The following is a 16,491-nucleotide window of genomic DNA, read 5'->3' on the forward strand; positions in this document are numbered from 1 at the left end:
CTTTTGGCCTCAGGTAGGGCTGAACAAGAGCATGGCTGGAGGGAAAGGCCAGCATGGCTGGGAGGGACTCCATTACTAGTTGATGTTCGCTGAGCTGACTGGCTAGGGAGTTCAGCCCAGAGGGACCATTACAATTAACTGATCTGCAGGCTAACTAAGTATTTAAATAAATGGTTCTCAAAAGAGCTCCCTGAGAATGGAGAAGACCAAAGAGAAAGGTAGATCCCTCTAGAGGGGGCAGAGAGTCCCACCTTCCAGCGACTGAGGTATGGGAAAGTCTAAGGAGTTCTCCAGAGATGCCCCCTACCCTCAAGTCCCCAGCTTCCCATGCAGACCCTCCTGCCTCTGCTGGGGTCAGGGTGCCCTTGCTCAATGGGCCTCGGTGTCCCATAGGAGGAAAGGGTACACAGGACCACTGGTTGGCAGCCAGGGGCCAGGCCCCTCCCTTGGGACACCTGGTAATGTGAGGTTTGGGGGCTGTCACTGAGATTAGGGGTGGCACAGGCATCTAGTGGGAGAGCGAGGGCCGCTAAATGTCCTGCCATGTGCGGCAGCATCCGACCTAAGGGAGCAGCCTCCTGCCCTCCACGCTCATAGCAGCCCAGGAGAACAGCGGCACAGACACACAGGGCTGGGTTTCCCGCTGCAACCTGTTCTCTGCCCTCTGATGGGGTGAGCAGAGGAGACGGGCATGATCCCATACCTCATGCTCTGAGCTGACCAGGTGCTCTCTAACTTGGCCACCAGCAACAGCTGTGTCCCTTCTGCCACAAGACCCAGGCTGCCTGCTAATGAGCTCTCTGACAGCCGCTGGCTGCCCAACCCAGATACCAGCTCATTCTCGGCCCCCATGGGAGTGAAGGCAGCCACGTGCAGTCACCTGGAATAGCCCCTTTCAGAGGGAGGCATCTAGGCAGGCCATCCCCAAGGAGGGCAACTCCAGCATCACTGCCCAGAGCAGATCCAGGGCTCCATCGCCCCAAAGGGCTTTCTGAAGGACCCAAGGACCTGTACCCTCCACCACTTTCTGTAGGTGGCCAGAGGTGGCAACATCAGTTCTAAGGCTGACCTTAGATGTTCCAGAGGTGGTGGCCCTCCCCACCACCATCCTCACCTGGGGAGGAGTCATTCAAGCCCATCAGGTCATTCACCCTCTGGATCTTCTCCAGGCACATGGCTTGCTCCTTCTTGAAGATGCAGTCGGAATGCATGGCGGTGGCCTGCAGGGGACACAGGGGATAAATGGTGGGGAGGAGCAGGGAGGTTCACTGCCAAGCCCGGCTACTTAAGCCTCAGGGGCAGTGGGGGTGGGGAGCAAAAGAAGCAGGAAGAGGACAGCGACCGAGAGATTTCAGAAGCAGCAGTGCCTCCGCTTTGTCACAAATGCCATGAGGACTCTTCCACTTTACCAGCTCAATGCGGGACCCGGGCAGATCCCACCCCCCTCCCTGGCTCTCAGTTTCCACGTTTTATCATAACATTAGCAAATACATAGATAGCACCATACTAAAGTGCATGCATTACTCTGTCCTATCCATGCATACATATATACCGAGAGTACTACAAACAAGGCACTATTTTTACCATTTCCCATTCAACAGATGTGAGACCTAAGCACAGAGATGTTAAGAAACTTGCTCAGAGTCACACAGCTTAGTAGACTGAACAGCCAGAATTCAAATTCATGCAGTCCAGCTTCAGAGACCCCGAGGCTATGACTGCATTTTAGGGGAGCAAGCAGCAGGTGAGAGAGAGGAGGGAGTTGGTTGAGAGAGTTCATCCTTTCTCTCCTCTTGGGGCCCAGGAGCTGCAGGTGAAGGACAGTGATAGCACTGCATGGCGCTTACTAACCATGCTCATTTACTCCTGCCCCATTTTACAAAAGAGGAAAACTGAGGCTCAAAGAAGTTAAAAACAACTGCTGCTCAAGGTCATACTGCCTGCTGGTTAGTGGCAGATACTGGATTTAAGTGTAGGATCAAATAACTTCAAAGCCCATGAATGCTGTCATGACAGCTGCATACTTATGCTGTCACTTCTGCTTAAAACTCCAGGGCAGGGATAGTTTCACAAGGGGATGTTGGTGAGTGTGGAGGCAGGTGCCAGGCATCACAGGCTGCCAAGAGCAGGGCTCAGGGATCCAGTCTAGCGCTGACTGTTCACAGTTGTGTAGGGAAAGAGCTGAGCGTGTCGGTAGTCACACAGTAAGGCAAGCCAGAGGCAGGACTGGCATCCAGGGCTCTGAAGAGAGCTGCATCTATGCTGGTCAGAATTCCCAGATAGAGGAGCAGGGGGGCAATGCCTTGGAGCCCCCCACCCTATCCCTCTTGGTCAAGGAGAGGCTTCTGAGCTCTAGCCTGCCAGAGATTAGCAGGCTGGGAACCAGGATCTAAATTGCCTTATGCAGCCCTAATGAGGGCCCATGAATACAGCTGAGCAGGTTGTATACTGCACACCTCTAAAGGCTGCCACATATGTGTGTGTGTTAGTCACTCAGTCATGTCCGACTCTTTGTGACCCCATGGACTATTAGCCTGCTAGGCTTCTCTGTCCATGGAATTCTCCAGGCAAGAATATTGGAGTGGGTAGCCATTCTCTTCTCCAGAGAATCTTCCTGAACCTGGGTCTTCTGCATTGCAGGCAGATTCTTTACCATCTAAGTCACCAGGGAAGCCCACATATATTACTATCATAATCAATTTGTAAATTATGTAGCAATTTCTTGTCAAACCGGTACAAGATCTTCAGGAAGAAGCACCCTTTTCAATGCACACAATGGTGCGGGATGGTCCAGTTGGGGTACAGGCAGAGATACCAGCCATGTGAATTGAGCTTGGCTGAGACCACATAAAAGACACAGGTTATCTCGGGTGGGAGCTCGAGTGAGACTGGGGCTCTGGCTGGTCATGGCGGGGGTGGCGGAGGGGCGGGCGCGAGGTCAGCTCGGGTCCTGGGTCCTTACCATAGGCAGCAGGAGGAGAGCAGCCAGGGAGACCTGCGCGATGCTGGCCATGACGCTTCTCAGCCTGCAAGGCGGCTCGGGCCAGTGCCGCCCGCCTCTCATTCACAGCCGCCACTGCTCAACCCCAGGTGTCTACAGGCTAGAAAGAAAGGAAAAGCATGTCTCCCGCAGGTTCGGTGGCACAGGAGGGGCAGGGACACTCCCTCTCCCCTACGCACAGCAAAGCCTCCAAGGGCACCCCCGTCCATGCCTTTTTATGTGCAGTTCTTTATTCTTCTAACACACAAGCATCTGCCAAGCACCTGCTCAGTACCAGGCGCTGAGGCCACAGCAGGGAACCCGCTGGCCCGGGTGCCCATCGGACTATGAGAATGGTCTGGATGGCTTTGTCCTCCGCAGCAGATGACTGTGTCCCTGGATCTCCCTCCACAGTGGCAAAGTTTTAGCTGGCACATACATGCCCACCCGGAGAGGACATTTCCAGGTCCCTCCTGCTCTCGGGTGCAGGCATGTGATGAATTTCCTACCTGTGGAATGTGGGTGACATGACACGTGCCACCCCAATACCACCTATCCCTAAGGCAGCACGTGCTTGCCCCTGCTGCTCTTTCCCCTCCCCAGACCCAGTCTGGATGGAGCAGTCAGGATAACACCTGAGGGATGGGGAACAACTCGCCAGGGGCAGCCAGGATGACGGAGTGGGCCCCAGGGCTCTGAGCCTCCCTGCCAGCCTGAAGGACCACCTAGCTGCCGGCTACTAGGTGACAAGGAGCTGCTCTTCTCTCCAACTCACTAGCTCATACAGGGCCGCTTTGTTCCAGCAGCCGAGCCTGGTCCCCAACAAACATAGCATCCTTTCATCCTGCCTCAGCCCACTCGGCCTCCAGGATAAAACCATCACCAATGCAACAGACAAAACGTGATGCTACGGAGGATGTGCTCAGACCTCGAGGATCTCCCCCTCAGAGCTCCCAGGGACCAGACAGGGCAAAGGGAGTCGAGTGAGGAGGTTGAGGGAGCCCCAGCACCTGCCCAGAGGAAGAGTTTAGTCTGCTTCTAAAATCAATCAGTAATTGATATGCCTCACATGCCAGCAATTTGGCATCTGGGTATCTATCCTAGGGAGATATCTGCACTTGTACAGAAAGAAGCATATGTAAGAATGTTCACTGCAGCATCATTTAAAATAGCATCAACAGCAAAAAAAAAATGGGGTAGCCAACCATCCATCAGACAGGCACTGTTTATAGACCCCTGCATAGCCATACAATGAAGTACTAAACAGTAATTAAAAGTTATTATTACTATTAAATTATTACTAAAAATATTGACTAGGCCCATATCAGGGCCACCACTAACCCATAGGTGCCGGGGTTGCATCCATGGGGAGACCCAAGGGGCTGTATCCCAACCATGAGTCCTTGCACACCCCCATCAATGGGCAGAGCAGCCATCACTCCAGGGCCCTCTGTGCCCCCAGAATTTCTGCCTCCTCATACCTCCCTCCTCTCCTCACCTCTTCAAGCTCAATCTGGTGACAAATAAGCACCCAAAGAGAAGAAAGAAAACCAATTTTAGGAAGGTTCAAGGAAAGGGGGACCTTCTCTACCTACCTGCTGTTCTGCCTTTTGGGGATCACTTGGAAATACTGAGGAGGGCCTGGGTATCCCCAAGAGATGCTCTGAGGCCAGGGGTGCCTTAGGGATGCTGGCCCAGTCTCTCCCCTGCAGGTCAAGAAGGACTGGGCAGGCTGGGGGAACACTGGCCCCAGTACCCCTGGGCATCCCAGGCACAGGCTTCAGCCTCTGTATCCCCTCCCAGAATCCTCCAAACACCTGGCGCCACACTACCTCTGGCACAACTTGGCACTGGTGGTCCCCAGGGGAATCTGTCATCTCCACTAACCCTAGGGAGGCCCAAGGCCCTGTCTTCAGAGAACTGGAGCTCCCTACACACCTGGCTGGAAGAGAGGAATGCTGGGCCCACAGTGCCTCAGCAGATGCTGGAGACTAAGGGCTCAGAAAAGCTCCTAAGGCAGGAAGCCTCCGATATCTGGGCTAATTCTCCCGCACGTGCTACAATGAGGAGCAAAGGCTGATGGGGCCTGGGGTCAGAGAAGCTTCCACCCAGGACAAGGCTGGTGCCCCCCATACCTCTGTCGACCACCCTGGCAGTCCTCAACTTGGGCTGTCCAGCAGAATTGCTGAGGAGCATTTAAAAATACCCCCACCCAACTGAGTCAGAATCCCTCAGGCTGGGCCCAGGTACCAGTGTTGTTTAAATTCTACAGGAGATTCTCATGTAGAGACAGGATTATAAAGCCTTTGCTTTAAGCCTTTGCTTTAACTTTAACTTAACAGAACCAAGAGCATTAGCCTGGAAGAGCAAGTGGCTGGCCCTGTTGCGGTTGTTCTAGGGGGCAAGTGGGTGGCAGCAGGCAAGCAGGAGTTTGTTTTTGAGGACTGGTGCTCTCTCTCTCTCTCTCTCTCTCTCTCACACACACACACACACACACACACACACACACAGAAACAGGTCTACAGAGAGAGCATGACAACACATCAATTCCACAGAGAGAGACTTTACCCCCAGGGCACCCACCTGAAGGCATCAATACAAACACCCAAGTGTGGAATAATGAAGGTGGAAACTCCTTGGGGGATCAACAGACAACTCCACACATGTTCACATAAATGCCAAGGCACCCTCACAGAGCACAGAACAAAGGTATGTGCAGATGCATCACCCAGAGATTTACATCTTCAGGTACATTTATCGGATTATTAACGCATGTAACCATACACGCACTCATTCTGCAAAAGCATTCAGATATTTAGAGGCAGCAGATTTATCCGGATTCAGATGGGACTGTAGGTACACACGCATATGAGCATATGAGCATGCACACACAGACACATAGACAAACACATCCATACACACACACGCACACGCACACACACACACCATGCCCTGACTTGCAGGATGCTTATCCCTGCAGTGAATTAAAAACAAGCTGGAGCAGAGGCCCCAGCCTAACTGCCTAACCATCCCCCAGCTCTCTGCTTTGTCACCAGGCTGCTCAGACAATGATGAGAACCAAGACAGCAGTGTAAGCCCCCACCCCACCCCCACCCTGTGCCGCATGGTAGAGGGGTTACTCTCAATACAGGGCCTCCTCTGGAACTAGAGCTGGGTTCCTGATTCCCACTTTTGCTCTCTCTAGTTTACCTTCCCCAACTACAGTCTACCCTCTGCCCAACAGGACACAGACATCTCTCACCAAGGCATGGAGAGAGGGAACTTGCGGGCTCCCAGGCCTTGATCATCCCTCTCCCCAACCTCAGCTGGGAACCTGGTCTCAGGATATAATCCCAGGCCCACCTCTTTTCCCAGACCCCCACCCCAAGACCACTGTACAACCCTTAGAGCTTACAGTCTGAGGCCACCTGCCCCAAACCTCATATACATCTGGACCACATGGGGCGGGGGGGGTCCTCTGTCCCAGGAAAGCCCTTCCAAATGTAACCCCTGGGTCTGCCACTGCCAGCCCTGTCCCCTGCTTCCTGTCAAGGCTGCCTCCCTTTTCTGGACTCCCCCAAGCTGTCAATGACCCTCATAAGGGCCACGGTCAAGCCTGGCCACTACAGCCTGGGGTTGGACTCTCCCCTCCCTCAGGATGGATGCTGGGCTCTTTCAGCCCCACCACACATGTGGCTCAGGATGACCAGCTCACCGATATTCCCAGGCTCTGTCTCTTGGGTCCAGGCTCTGCTGAGGTAAAACAGCTTTTGCAACTGATCTGAAGGCAATTAAACTATATACTGGCATTTAGTATGGTGGACTTGAGAACCATTTTTCTAGAGTTTTAAGCCTAAAGACCTCAGGCAAGCCACTTAATTTTTCTGTGCCTTGATTCAATTATATGTGAAATGAGAATAATAATACCTACTTCATAGATGTTACTAAGAGGCATCAACCAATTCATGTAAGTTAACTATAGACAGGGCTTCCCTGGTGGCTCAGTGAAAAAGTATCCACCTGCACGGGGGACCCGCGTTCAATCTCTGGATCGGGAAGATGCCCTGGAGAAGGAAACAGCAACCCACTCCAGTATTCTTGCCTGGGAAATTCCATGGACAGAGAAGTCTGGTGGGCTATAGTCCTTGGGGTCCCGAAAGAGTTGAACACGACTTAGCGATTAATAAAGCATACAAAAATACAAACAAACAAACAATTTAAAAAAAATACAAACCAAACCAAACAACAATAAGCCATAGACAGTAGAGTACATCCTGGCTCCCAATAAGGACTAGCCATATGCTAACTATTATTATCTTACCACCTTGTGTTCAGGCTTTTTTTTTTTTAATCATCTCTTTTTACTGTCATCTCTACCCCATAAGTGTTAGTCCCTCAGTCATGTCTGACTCTTTGTGACCCCATGGACTGTAGCCCACCAGGCTCCTCTGTCCATGGAATCCTCCAGTCAAGAATACTAGAGTGGGTTGCCATTCCCTTCTCCAGGGGATCTTCCCAACCCAGGGATTGAACCTGGGTCTCCTGCAATGCAGACAGATTCTTTAGCATCTGAGCCACCAGGGAAGCCCTCTGTCACATTCAAAATGAGAACATCAGGTCTGCACTTTTATTCACTAATGGCTAACATTTATTAAACAGTCAGTACGTGCCAGGCACTCTTCCAAACAATAAATATACATTATCTCATTTCACCTGCCCCAAACCTATGCCGTCTTTACTAGCATTATCCTCACTCTACAGCTGAGAAGACTGAGGCACAGAGAGGGTAGGCAACTTCCCCAAGGTCACACAGCAAGCATGTGGTAGAGCTGGGGAGTGAACCGAAAGAGCCTGGCTTCAAAGCTTGTGCACTCCATCCCTATGCTCCCACCACTCTCTGTTATTGCTAAAAGGAAGACCAGCTCAGAATCCATTGGTATCCTAATAGCAATCCCTCTCACATGCCCTGGACTAGTGAGGCCGTCTGCTACCCCTCTACCCACATTTCTATGTCTGAAGCTCCCTACATGGAAGAGTTCATGACAGACATAGCATTTCAGACCTGAAATGGACTTTGAAGGCCACCTCCCCATGGTACTGAGCTTCCTGTGGGGAAACTGAGTCCAGAGTTGGGGAGACACTTCCCAAGGTCACCCAAAAGAGAGTTCCGGAGCCTTGCCTGGCAGGAATGGATGTGTGACAAATATGCAGACTACAGGGGAGTCGGCTCCCCCCTCCAGACTTGGGAGGGCCTGCCCTCCTCAGGACCTACAAGCCCAGTGACTGGCCTGGAGCAGGAACAGCAAGAGCAGCCGTGTCCTGCAGCGAGCCACTGCGCCAGGCACACAGGAAGATGGCATCATCAGTCAGCACACCGGAGCCAGCAGTGACTCACTGGGCTCTGCATGAAGTGGGAGGGGACTTGGAGACCCTGCAGCATCTCCTACACTGCCCCACACCCTGCAGGACCCTCTCTGTAGCCCTCCCTGCTGAGATGGTCCAGTTTCTAGGCTTGGGAGCTCAGCCCTCTCTACGGCCCCCAGGGGAAGCTTTGATGTCTTTCCACCACATCCTTCCAGGCCAGCCCTGAGCAGCACAGGTTCCTCTGTCTCCTGGGAGTGCCCACTGGAGGAGGGCAGCATCTCACTCTTCTTCTCCGTGGAGCTGCATAGCCCTGTGTCCCTCCTCTGTCCTCATGGGGTTGGGGCATCTGCTATTGGCATCTCCTCTGGCCGTTCAGCATCCGTCCCCATCATGAAGCAGTGCCAAGCCTGGACACCAGATCGAAGACGACCCAGAGAAAGTGGACCATTCACCTCCCTTACTCTACACATGCCCCTTTTACTTATGAAACCTGAGCAGCACCCACCCCCGACTTCCTCCTCTCCCTCCTAGTACAGGGGACCAGAGAGGGAAGGCTGAAAAATGAAACACTGCCCCTCCAACTCACCCCTCAAATGGAGGGAACTTAACTTGTTTCTGGGAAAGAAGAACCTCTTTTCTCACCAATAAGGTCAGAGCTGATAAAGGTCAGTGCCCAACGCTGCAGTGAGGGGAGTTCTGGCAATGGACAGATTAATCATGAATGCAAATGTTCTTCTTTGATGTTCAAATGTTCCCCTTTCAAAGTCTAGTTCCTGTAGGCCTATGCACAGCAGAAGACAGAAGTCATATCCCTGAAAGGGTCTCCTACTATTCTTACACATAGGGAATCCAGGCTCAGGAAAGGCTGGGCACACACGGGCACTGGTGGCATGTGTGTGTGTGTGTGTGTGTGTTCGTCACTCAGTTGTATCTAACTCTTTGCAATCCCATGGACTGTAGCCTGCCAGGCTCTTCTGTCCATGGGGTTCACTAGGCAAGAATACTGGAGTGGGTTGCCATTCCCTTCTCCAGGGTAGAAGAGAATGCCTGAAGCGTCTGCCTACAATGCGGGAGACCTGGGTTCTATCCCTGGGTCGGGAAGATCCCCTGGAGAAGGAAATGGCAACCCACTCCAGTATTCATGCCTGGAAAATCCCATGGACTGAGGAGCCTGGTGGGCTACAGTCCATGGCGTCGCAAAGAGTCGGACACGACTGAGCGACTTCTCTCTTCTTCTCCAAGGGATCTTCCCAACTCAGGGATTGAACCTGGGTTTCCTGCATTGCAGGCGGATTCTTTACCATCTGAGCCACCAGGGAAGCCCACCCATTGTTAATAATGTCTCATTTCATAAGTGAGGGTTAGAGGCCCAAAGTGACCCAGAGTCTTTCTCAAGGTCACGCTGCCAAACCCTTCCACACTAGCTAGTCCAGGCGCATCTCCTATCCCTGAAGGGTCCTAGGAATGCTCTGTCAGGGACAGCCCCCCAAGGGCCTGGAAGAGGAAGAAGGGAGAAGAATGGAAATCAGGAAAGAGAAGATAAAAGAAAGGGGAGAGCATGAGGAGGGGCAGGAGGTGATGGAAGGCAGTGGGAGGCAGGGGTGGGAGGAGAGGGCATAGTGCGGGAGGGGAAACAGGAAGCAGGCACTGGTTTGCGGATGGGTGACTGTGCCCCTCCCAGGCCGGTCCTGAGGCTCGAGGCCGGTGGGATGGAGAGCGTGGCCATCTGCACTGACCCTCTTGCTAACCAACCGTCCCTCTGGAGGGGATGCTGACCCCCGGAAGGGATGGCCAGCTCTGACTGGCACCTGGAACAAGTAGGGCACTCGGTGGGGACCCTAAAACTCGAGGGCTGCCTGGTGATGAGCTTAGAAAGGTGACTGAAGAGTGTTGAGGGACCCAGCAAGGTGAGGGGTGGTGAGATGGTGGAAGGTTGGTGCCAGTCTGGAATGCCAGGGACGCAGCAGCCTAGTTACAGGAGAGAGGGCTGGGGCACTGAAGAGTTTCAGGCAGGGGACTGAAGTGCTAGGCTTCTCATTTAGGGAATATTTCTCAGAAGGCTGGTGAGCTCAGTGGAAGGAGAAAACACAAGCAAAAACCCTGGGATCCAGGTAGAGGAGATGGTGGTCTGGGCAGGGAAGGGCAGCTGGAATGGGAAGTGGAGGACAGAATCCAGAGACTTGAGAAAGTGGAGAAAGATCTCCCATGCCTCTCCTCTGGGGAAACGGCAGGAAAGAAATGTCAGAAGGGGACAGGAGGGATAGGAGAAACTGAGCAGGACCCGGTCCACCATACAGCCTTAAATCAGAAGCTGGAACATTCAGGGGTACCCACAAAGGGACTCTATGTTTTATTCCCCAGCCACCCCTCTGTGGTGCCCATTTGTCATGGGAGAAAGGTGAGCACTAAGGCAATGCATGGAGCTGGGATAAGAGAGTGCAGGTATTCCACAAGGACAATACAACCTCCTATCACCACTTCCAGGAAGCCCAGCCTGGCTGCACCCACCTCCACTGGCCTCACCCTCCTCTGACAACCACCAGACCTAGATGAGGAAACCCCTCACCCCTGCCGGGGCTGTTTCAGGTCTCATCCTTGTCTTTACGAGTTTGAAGTCTTGTCTGAAAACAAGGGGCATGTCCTGGTTTCCCTGTGGGTTTTCCTCCTGGTGGAGATGGGCATGTCCTTGGCCAACAGGGTGAATAGGAGAGGGGCTCAGGACCTGTTTGGTGAGTCCAGTGACATGATATCCTTTCATTTTCAGGCATGAACACCATCTCCAGGTGTCCTTAGCATGGGAGATGTATAACATGAACCCAGCAGAAGCTTGTCTAGGATGCTGAGGTCAGGCATTAAATAGACAGGTACCCTGAGCTCCAGGCAGGGTGAAGACAGGCATCCAGGGGACCCTGGAGCAATGTGGGCTCCCAGGACTAAAGCTCCTCCCTTCTTCCACCTCTTAAACCACTTCTCTTTGCTAACCTATAGCCCAGAAGATCACAAACCCTTCTAGCAGATTGGATCCAGCCTGTCACCTATTTTTATACAGTCAGGGAGCCAAAAATGGTTTTTACATTTTCAAATGGTCAGGAAAAAAATCAAAAGGCTCATATTTCATGACACAGGAAAACTGTGTGAAAATCAAATTTGTGGCCATAAATAAAGCTCATCAGAACACAGCTCTGCTCATTTGCATAAGTAGCATCTATGGCTGCTTTTACGTTATGACAGCAGAATGAAGCAGTTGCAACGGAGTGCACAGCCAGCAAAAGCCTAAAATAATTTACTATCTGGCCCTTTGCAGAAAAAGCCTGCCAACCCTCGTTCCAGCCTCACGCAACACACACACACTTTCTCCATTCAGTGTCAACGTCGTGCACATGGACACTCGTTAGTGTCTAAGGCAGACTTTGTGGTCTTCATGGAGCAGACACCTCAGTCCCCAGGCGTGTCCAGATTTGTGTGACAGGGTGTGTCTCCATGTCCATGTGCGTGTCCCCATGTCCCTACGTATGTTGCTCTCTGCTGTTGTATGTTTGCCCTGGCTTTCTGGCAGGTGCCACAGGAAGTCTTGATGCCACCCCAGCGGTGTGTCACTCCCTCTCTGTGTGTCACTGTGGGGGTGGCTGTCACCATGTGCCTCTGACGGCATCCAGGGCTTAGTGCAAGCATGCTGCAGCTGATGAGTTTCCAGACTGCATGTTGCCAGGCAGCCAGACCACTAGTCCCAGCCCATTCAGACCCCAGACTCATAGGCCTCCATGCAGGGGTAATCGAGGCTTCCAGGGGCTCTAGGCCTACCTGTCTGGGGCACGGGATCTCTGCTCACATACCTCCCCAGACAGGAAAGCACCTGTCACCCGCAGGTGTCGGCTCCACGCTGGGGTGGCTCCTGGGGAAGCGAGGCCTCTCTGGCACCGAGCTGAGCCTGTGCTCTGTGCTCGGCGCTCCTTGGTTCTGCCCTCTAGCAGACAGCACAAGGTGTCCTCCCTTAGTGCCAGCCCTGGTCAGGGAAATCCGGGAGACCGGATACCTGGGACACATAACCTGTGGCCACATCCCCAGGAAGAACGCCACTTTGCGGCCTTAAGTCTTGTCTTTCCTAGCCTTCCAGGTATCTATGTTGATCTGTAAACCCCCATTTTGTTTTATTTGGATTATTCAACAGGAATCGAGGGAGTTTCCCAAAGTAGGGGCATGGCAGAGAGGGGTGGCCGCATAAAAAGGGTGGATTCCAGTGTTTCTCCAATCAACTCCCTGCTCACCCAAACCTGACATAAAACAAGACTTAATGGATCTTTCAGCCTGATTAGTTCCCAGAACATAGGCAAAAGTCCTTCAGGAATCTCCCCATAGACATTCCCTCTCATTGCAAACAGGGGCAAACAGAGTCATACATCCCGTTCCAGGCACAGAATCACGGACGAATGACCCAGGGCAGGGGCGGGAAGGCACCGGTTCAGCTCCCTGGCCACCCACACACACTTGTTGATGAACTGTTTGGAAGATCTGGCCAGGGCCTGCTCCGGTGTGTTCTATTTCTAATTTATAAACTCAAATTTTGACTGGTGTCCAGACTGGCACCTCTGCTTGTCCTCCCCAAGGTCAGAAGGGTAGGATTCATCTGGGTAGGGACTAGGGGTTCTGCCAACCCCACCTGCACCCAACACCAACTCAGACTGGCCTTCTGAGATAATCTGAGTGCTGCTCCTCCCCACTCCTCACAACCCCTCCAAGGCTCATATAGTTTTTTAACCCCTCCAGAGGCCCACAGCCACTCAGAAGCCTCTAGCCTGACCTTCAGAATGCTTTTCTGCCTCTCTCCAGGGAAAGCTGCCCCCCTCTGACTGTGTAGCCCCCTCTCACTTCCCAGCTGCCCCCCACCCCACGCAGGGCTGCTCACTGGAAAAGCCAAATGCCATGTCTTTTCTTTTGGTAGTCGGGAGGAGGGTGCTAGAGGAGATAAAGGAGACTGATGCACCTGTACTAAAAGCATAGAAATCCTCTGGAGAATTGGCAGGGGTCCACCCTCCCTCCCCCAGCAGCTTTCAAAGGGGGTCTCAGCACCTTCCAGGGGTGAGCTTCCACTCCCAGCTCCACATGAAATACAATCAGTTTGTGGCTGGGCTCCCTCCTGAGTGTCTAGCTCCATCCAGTGGCACTCTGGCCGCTTCTAACCCACCACCCCCGCTTCCGGCCCCCGAGCCCCCTCCTGCAAACCTGCAAAGGTCCTGCCTGCCCAGGTTGCCGGCCCCTGCCTCCCACAGCTGCAACGGGAGCCTGTGCCTTTAAGGAAGCCGGCAGGGGTCTCATCTCAGGCGGGCCCACTTCAGCCAGGGGAGACCGACACGTTTCTCCCACAGGCCCTGGTGGGCCGTTTCCTCCGCGGAACCGCAGAAACCCAGGCATCCCGACCCCTGCCTCTGCACCGCGGGAAACCCAGAGACAACGCTCTTTTGAACCATTGCGAAGGTGTCACTACTCCGGAACGTTATATACGCTGTAGTACTTCACCCTCTACACAGCATGTCCCGAGCCCACCCCTCAAAAACCCCATGAAGACTGCGGTACCCAGCCCCCAGGGAACCCTCCAGCGTTGCCTTCCCGATCGGATCCGCGTAGCCGTCTGCTTCAGGAGTAGGTAGACAGGTCCCTCTGGGTCCCTCCGGTCGCAGTGCCTTCCTGCCCTGGTCCTCCCTATGGCACGAGGAGGGGCGCCCGGGAGCTAGCCCATCCCACCCGCTGCGGGCTGCAGGGATCGGTATCTCCGGGGCGCGATCCCAGATACCGGGTGGAGGCGGGGGGCGGGGGGGTGGGTTCGGGACGGAGGGTGGCAGAGTGTCGCGCAGGAAGGAAGCAGCGGCTGGAGAGGGCTTCATTTCGGTTTTGGGAGGTTGGCCCCGCTCTGGCCCTGGCCCGCTCTCCGTCGGTGAAGGACGCGGCTGGCGGAGACAGCTGAGCTGGAGGAGGGGGTCCCGTAGCCCCGGAGGGGCGAAGGTTCTGAAGTCGGGGGAGGGCGGATGAGGCGCAGAGGGGCAAGGGCGGAGGGGCGGCGCTTACCTGCTCACCCAGGGGCCTCGCGGCGGGGCCGCGGGCTGCGGGTCTGCCCGGGGCAGACTCCGCGGGGAGGGCGCGCAGCGGCGAGTCCGCGCCCCGCTCCGCCCAGGGATGGGGAGCTCGTGCGCTGAGTAGCGCGCGTAGAGCCCGATCTCCGCGTCTGTGTGTCCGCCCGGCGCCGGTGTCCGTGGGTCCCTGCGCGGCGGCGAGCTTGTGCGCACGCGGGGACCACGCTCGCCTGGAGCCGCTGCCGCCGCCGCCGCCGCTGTCAGTCGCCGCCCGGGGCCCGAGCGCGAGGCCCCCGGCCTTCCCTAGCCCGCCCCGCGCCGCGCGTCCGCCCAGCCTGGTCTGCCTTGCCGGAGAGGCACCGCCTCCACCGCGAAGCCAGGCCGGGGGCAGGAGGGAGGCGACCGACCACCGCCTCCCCCCGTGCTTCGCAGGCTGGGGGGTGGGGTGCAGGCCAATGGGCGCCCGGGGGAGGGGTTAGGGGAGCCGGACCCCGCCCGCCGCAGACCAGAGCAGGAGCTTTGGCGTGGAGACCCGGGGGCGAGGATGAGGAGGCGACAACCCCCCTCTGTCGCCCGGCTTCCGGGACTCAGTCCCGGGGCTCACCTCCCTCCTTTTAACCCTCCCGAAATACCCAGAGCGAGAAACCATCAGTCTTCTCCCTCCCACGTCCTTCTGATTCCCTGTCAGAACCAGTTCCTCCTCCTCCAGGAAGCCTTCCTTACAGGGCAAGTGCCAGACTCCCCTTGGGATTTTTCTTTGCCCCCACAGCCCTGGACTGGGAAAGTCAGCTAGCTTCTGGGAGCCTGTCCGAATGTCTTCAAATGTGATCGCCTCTATGGCCAGAAAAGGGAGGTTGGGGTGCCTTACAGGGGCGCCCTACAGCAGCTTAAAACAACAGTGCTCTGGGCTCAGATTGCCTGGCTCCAGTCGAGGCTGTGCCAGGGGTAGCTCTGTGCGCTGGGGTTAGGTGACTGGGTGTCTCTGAGCCTCAGCTATTTGCCTGTACAGGGGCATCACAGTACCTCCCCCCCCAACCCCCCACCTCTTGTCAACAGCATTAAACAAGACTAGGACTAAGTAGGTTTTCACTGATTTTATTTCCTCACTAATGAATTAATTACTATTGCTACACGAACTCAATGGACATGAGTTTGAGCAAAATCCAGGAGACACTGAGGAACAGGAAAGCCTGGCTTGCTGCTGTCTGTGGGGTCACGAAGAGTCGAACATGACTTAGAGCCTGAACAACTGTCATTGTACTGCTCAACCTCCTCCTGGTATAGATGGATAAGCTGAGGCTTAGTGAGGGGAACTGACTGACTCTTTGCAACCGTAAGGACTACAGCCTTCCAGGCTCCTCTCCATGGCAGCCTCCAGGCAAGAATACTGGAGTAGGTTGCCATGCCCTCCTCCAGGGAATCTTCCCAACCCAGGGATAGAACCTGAGTCTCTTGTGTCGCCTGCATTGGCAGATGAATTCTTTACCACTAGTCAACCTGGGAAGCCCCAAGCAGGTCAAGGTCAGGTAGCCAGTTGGTGGCAAAGCCAAAGCCCAACCAAGAACAGTTAGTTACATACTCCCATGCCAAGCACTTACCCTCTGCCCACCCCCACCAGCCAACCACTGCTCCTACTTGCCCCTGCTCATGGCTTCTTGGTCCCACCCCAGGTGTCAGCATCTGAAGAGCTCCCTCCATACCCCAGCCCACAGCTCTGCAACCAGGCTCTGGCTTTCCTTATTCAAGAGTTTTGGGTATGCCACCTTCTTAAGGAAGCTTCAAGAAGGAGGAGGAGGAAGAGAGAGACTTGAGCTCCTTTCCTTGGGAATTCTTGCTCAGCTGAGGAGGAGAGGACTGGAGGATGGAGCAGGACTCCATAAGGGAAACAAAGGAAGTATTGGAGTGTCCAGAAAGTCTGCTCAGTGAGTTGATGGTTTCTCTCTACAACACAGTGAACCCTGGCCCCCTCTGGTACACCACAGTGTTGGTCTGCATGGATCACATCTCTTTCAGTCCAGGAAAGCTTCCTGGAAGAGGAGGATGTTAGTTCTTATCTGTATCAATAAAGAGTGAGACCCCTCT

General features: G+C 54.5%; 1 protein-coding gene across 4 annotated transcripts in view; it reads right to left on the bottom strand.

Moving 5' to 3' along the window:
• Positions 1-16,491, bottom strand: part of ADCYAP1R1 (ADCYAP receptor type I) — a 107,172-nt gene that overhangs the window by 47,142 nt on the left and 43,539 nt on the right. For 3 of the 4 annotated variants that reach the window (XM_010804298.3, XM_010804297.3, XM_010804296.3), the window contains exons 3-4: positions 2,963-3,101; positions 1,115-1,220 (exon numbers count right to left, since the gene is read on the bottom strand). In XM_010804298.3, coding sequence (XP_010802600.1) covers positions 1,115-1,220; positions 2,963-3,064 — 208 coding nt within the window. In that variant the 5' untranslated portion in view covers positions 3,065-3,101. 4 annotated transcript variants of the gene reach the window in all.

The sequence above is a fragment of the Bos taurus genome, chromosome 4 (assembly GCF_002263795.3).
Source record: "Bos taurus isolate L1 Dominette 01449 registration number 42190680 breed Hereford chromosome 4, ARS-UCD2.0, whole genome shotgun sequence".
NCBI classification, from domain to species: Eukaryota; Metazoa; Chordata; class Mammalia; order Artiodactyla; family Bovidae; genus Bos; species Bos taurus.